Here is a 5,391-nt window from a genome sequence, read left to right as displayed (position 1 = left end):
GTAGTTTTCCCACGCTGCTCCTCTGGGAAACGGGTTCTAGTCCCCACTTGGCCATGAAGGTGGCTTTGGGCCAGTCCCAGATTCTTAGCCCAACCTACTTCACAGAGTTGTTCTTGTGAGAATACAATATTGCTAGGTAAGCTGTCTTGCCTTCCTCAGAAGAGGAAAACTGGTGGGATGTAAAGGTGATGCAGTCATTGCCATTGTTCCTTGATGACATGGCTGACAATGTGTGACTGGTGGCCACTTTTGCCGCAAAAAACAGCTTTGGGAGGAGAGATCTTGACTGTGGAAGCAGCAGCAGCAAAGAGAGCGAGCTTAACCTTCTCAGCTCTGAAATCACCCAAAGCAGCTTTGCCTTCCTTGAGGGCTTGCAGATGAGTGTGCATAGCTGGGAAATGATGCATCCTTGTTCTTCTGCCCAGAGTTGCCCCAGGGTTTTGTCCCATGTTCCATGGTACAGAATAGTAATTAATTAACTTTCATTAGTAAGGTTGCCATTTTCAGGATGGACATTTGTTTCTTTCCAAGCGTCTTGTTTTCATGATCACCCTGTCATAAATAATCGTCATTCTGTTTCCTTTCCAGTGAAATGTGCCACGAGCAAGCCAGCTTTCTTTGCTGAGAAGCTCCACCTGGCCATGAAGGTAAAGTATGCCAGGGCAGTGGTGGGAAGAGGGAACTGTGCTCTAAAGGTGTGTGCTAAGACTGCGGTTAGATTATACGTACTTCTGCAACAATGCCAAAGGCAAACAACAAGAGTTTTGTCTGCCTCCCTCTCTAGATAATGAAGGGAATTAAACTGTATCACATTCCCAGCTGAGGCTGACAATGCTGGGCAAAGCTCAGATATTAACTCTCAAATGTAACTTCCTTAAAGGGAAAAGAAAGGCAAATGAATACAAATTAGTGGGATGATTCTTCCTTGTGGGGAATTTTCCCACAAGGCCTCTTGTCATGGCCACAACTACCATTTTGAATATTCAAATTTGTAGCAGAGATATAACATAGTTGGTTGTTATAAGTGAACTCAATGAGTGGCCTGTTGAGTGCTTGGCAAGCCACCCAGGACCCATGGGTTGTTTTAGGGGTGCCAGTGGCTTGCCAACAGCCCACCCACTGCAGTCACAGGCTGGCGTACCTCCATTATGGCTCAAATATTTGGAATGGCAGTGGTTTTTCCCATGGAGGCTTGTTACGTGCAGAAACAAATGCACACAAACCTTTTGCCTTATTGTGACATAAAGAACCCTGAAATAGGGTATCTTGCCTGCTTTTCAAATGCCCTACAGTTGAAAGCGATACAGAGTAATTCTCTAGTGTGGAAGTTGCTTATAATTCTCTTCAAGTGGAAGCACCCAAGATCTGAAACACAGAACAAACCTGGTCAACAGTCTGGGATTGACTCAAACTGTGCAGCCTTCCTTTAAGACAGTTGGGCTTTTCCTGGCGCCTAAGCTCAGAAATGTTCATGGGCAATCTCATGCTGTCTTCGAAGAATCCTATGTAACGGGGCTTCATGCAGTTAGAGTCAACAGTGAGACCTTAGGAGTTCCTCTCTAGTGGAGGCAAGCAGGAAGGTGACTGCAGGCAGAATTTCAGGCAATGGCCGAAGTGAATTCATACAGATATCGACAGATGAGCTTTGGAATACCACTTTTCACGTAAATATGCAAGGACATGCATTTCTCTTGGGTGGAGACCTCAGAACTGACCTTGGTCGTCTTGATAGCAGCCACTGGAAGGTCCAGAGAAGCAGACACAACAATGTTGAAAATGTCTGTCAAACGGAAGAGAGTTAGCCAATTATAGTAAAATGCAAGGTTCATATAACGAGCTTGCTCCCCATTCCTTTTAACAGGGTTCTGGAACACGTCATAGAACTCTGAACAGGATCATGGTGTCACGCTCGGAGGTCGACATGAATGAGATCAAAGGTTTTTACAGGCAACTCTACGGCAAATCCCTCTGCCAGGCTATCTTGGTATGCCGCTTGTTTTAGTTTTCGATTAATGAGTGCATAGCAGACCTGGGTTGGGTGGATCAGGAGGGGGGCCCAGAGCAGCATGGGCTGCTTAAGCTTGCGTTGCATCTCCAAACAGGCCCGGGACTGACATACCAGTATTTTTCCTAGTGATAGAAATTGTTCACACTAGGGGGCCCTGTAACCAGTAGTATTAAGCTCCCGTAAACAGCATAAGACTACAGCAACTTTGTTGAGTAATCCCATTTTTTACAGAAGCAAACTTGTGAGTCCCAGGGCTGTGTTATAAAAGACAAGGGGGCTGTCTGGTTCCCCATAATGAGTTTCTGTCAGCATAGAGGTAATCTCCCTCTGGACTTCAAGATAGTACCTTTTCATTGATTTATATATTTGATTTCTGCACTGCCCAACAGTCAAGGCCTTGCAGTAATGGACTAGATTTGTTGGTCATTAGAATAACATTGCTCTGTTGCTTTTCCACGTGCAGGATGAAACAAAAGGAGATTATGAAACCATCCTAGTGGCTTTGTCTGGCGGTGACAACTGAGCTTCCTATTCTTTGGAAACCTTCCAGCCACTCCTTGAAGAACAAGTCATTTTTGGCTCAAACAATTCCAGGCATATTCATATATGTATAGTGAAGCATAATCTATGATTTAGACTATTGTCCAGTCTTCATATCTTGGAACAACTGTAGACTGGAAAATACTGCTTTGGTTAACTATTTGTGTGGCATTATCTCCTTTTTTTATACTATTGGAACCAAAGAGCATACGAGATGCAAGTGTAATGGCTTTAACAGGGCTGGTCACCGTAAAAGGTACAAGGCTTGTCTAAGTAATATTCCATATAAAATACATTTGTGAACTCTTCTGTTTTCTTTCCTCCCTTACACGGGCTGCATTTCCTTAAACACATGAGAGAAACATCGGGCCGTTCTTTCACAGATGCTGTTTGGACCACAAGTGAGTGCTGGCCCAGGCTCTGGCCCCTTTCTGTTTATGCAGCTAGGACTCCTAACAGTCCTGAGAACAGGGCTAGAGGCGTGCCAGGATTGGGGCCACCGAGACAAGCCCCTCCCCCAGGTGGAGTTCCTTCATGCACCTATTGGTTGAAAGGGGCCGCAAAGTGACAAAAACACAAAAGCTTCATCTTGGTACGCGCATTTTCCTCTGCATCCTCAGCTTCCCTTATAGAAACACCAAGGCCATTTCCCCCCAGCTTCCAAGCCACCTGCAGCAGGACATTCTCCCAACAGGTAACAGCAAAAGCAGCCTCTTAGCTTGAGGCACAGCTATTCCGGAAGAGCTGTGCCCTCTAAAGGTAGGCTGTGCTGATGTTAGGACCAGCTGGTCTTCCCTCACTGAGTCTGTTGGAAATAAAACATTCCCTGCTGCAGAAAACAAAACTTTCCCTGGAGATGTGATTTGCTTCCTTAATTCCTATAGGTAGGGATCACCTGGAACCACACACAGCAACATCTACTTTAGGCTTGCTTAAATCAGTGGGTGGCTCAGAGGAAGCCTCCAAAGAGGATCCACCACGGGCCACACAACTGAACGTGCCACTGCTTAGCTGGCTGCCACAAGGAGTGGCTCTGCAATTATAGGAAATAAGTAGACCTGTCTCAGCAACGTCTTTGCCGTTAAACTTCTGTGTCTGACATGCCTCTCCATTGCTGACCTTCTGGTGGCATCATTGGAGGAAAGTTTGGGCTGGAGTAGCTTCCCCAAATCCAACTGGCTTGGGAAACCAATTAAAATGGATTAAAACAGCACCCTGAAATGCAACGAAATCGTAGCATTACCAAGATAAATACTGGCTGGCAGCTCCTTCATCCGTGGCCAGCCAGGACTATTGGCTGGCTGTGTGCTTTGGGGACAATGGGAGTTAGAGTGCGTATCTGGGGAGCGCAAGGTTGGGGAAATGATAGGGGACAAACTGCATGCCAGAGATTTCAAGGACAGGAGAATACTGGGCACTCTGGTTTGGTAAAGTAATGTGGGAAATTATTTTGCTAAAATGAACAGTATTCCTTGGTTAAAAGGGATCCAGTGATTGGAATTTGATCATCCAGTGTCTGGACTGCAAAACTGGGATGAGGGCAGGCCCAGAGCCAGGTGAAAAGTTCAGGGAGAGGTCCATAAAAGTAGGGTGGGAGTTCACCTGCTTTGCAGGTTTTTAAAGGCAAAATCGTTTGGTTTGCTTTTTAAATATGGAGACAAAATTGGCAATCCTGAGTGGGGAGAGCCAGTGCTGGAGCTGCAAGACAAAATACATTGTCCAAATACTTTCTTTCCTTCTTAACAGATTGCTCTGTTAAAAAGAGTGGATAAATGGTGGGGAGCCATGAGAAGGTGGTGTCTGGACCGCCCAGCCCGGCCTTGATTACATGGATGAGACATGGTGCATTGCCCCAAAGTGCCCCAAAGCAGGTCCATTTCACCACACTTTTCAGTTCTTGGGGCATAAATGGTGGCTCTATGGCAGCGACAGATCCACTTGCTGCGTCCTGGCCCCATGATGTCTTCAACTGACAATACTGGATTAGAGCAGTTTGAGTGCTGGACTTGATTGTGCAAGTCCTGCACCCAGAAACGATCTAGACCAGTGGTGGCGAACCTATGACACACGTGCCACAGTGGGCACGCAGAGCCCTCTCTGTTGGCACGCGAGCCAAGTCACCCCAGCATCGCCCCAGCAGCCAAGCATCAGATAACAGTGCACACAGGGGCCATTCGCATGCTCGGAAAGGAGTAGTGGCGCCAGGCGATGATGCCATGTGCTGCGACTCATTAGCCATGACTGGTCGAAGTTTTTGCATGGCCAGTCAGTGTGCTGCCGAGGGTATATATATGCTTGCTTGGACTGGATGTGAGTTGTTTTTTCTAAACTAAAACCTCAGTTTTCAGGTTTCATTGTAGTGTTGGCACTTTGCAATAAAAAAGTGGGTTTTGGGTTGCAGTTTGGGCACTTGGTCTCTAAAACGTTCTCCATCACTGATCTAGACCATGAAGCTCACTGGCTGGGCTTGGGTTAGTTACTCTTTCACACCTTGAACCTACCTTGTAAGATGCTATGAAGATAAAATAGCTCCTAGGATGCAATTGTAATAAATACACATTCATTGCATTGTTTTCATTGATTTTATACTCAGATTTTAAACTGTGGAGGGGATTCCAGTATCAGAAGGCTGTGTAAAATGTTTCAAATACATAAAATAAATCAAACTATAAGACTGGAAAGACAGATCACGTTTAGGGAATTGAAACGCATGCCCTTTCTAGCATGGTCTGAAATAGTGCATCAGACTGTAGGCAGATCAGAGTCATAAGGCCAGCTGTAAGCATGTTGCATATTTAGGTGATCATACAGGAAACCACCACGTTGCCATTCATCTCCTTGGT

At 45.8% G+C, this 5,391-nt stretch overlaps 1 protein-coding gene across 1 annotated transcript in view; it reads left to right on the top strand.

The window, feature by feature from the left end:
• ANXA1 (annexin A1) overlaps positions 1 to 2,851 on the top strand; it is an 11,235-nt gene extending 8,384 nt beyond the window's left edge. The window contains exons 7-9 of the mRNA XM_044446204.1: positions 589 to 647; positions 1,862 to 1,984; positions 2,472 to 2,851. Of these exons, the coding sequence (XP_044302139.1) occupies positions 589 to 647; positions 1,862 to 1,984; positions 2,472 to 2,531 (242 nt within the window). The 3' untranslated portion in view covers positions 2,532 to 2,851. The remainder of the gene's footprint in view (positions 1 to 588; positions 648 to 1,861; positions 1,985 to 2,471) is intronic.
• Positions 2,852 to 5,391: the final 2,540 nt, after the last annotated feature.

The sequence above is a fragment of the Varanus komodoensis genome, unplaced genomic scaffold, assembly GCF_004798865.1.
Source record: "Varanus komodoensis strain SLA01 unplaced genomic scaffold, ASM479886v1 scaffold5, whole genome shotgun sequence".
Lineage (NCBI taxonomy): Eukaryota > Metazoa > Chordata > Lepidosauria > Squamata > Varanidae > Varanus > Varanus komodoensis.
This window is presented reverse-complemented; position numbering and strand designations above follow the sequence as displayed.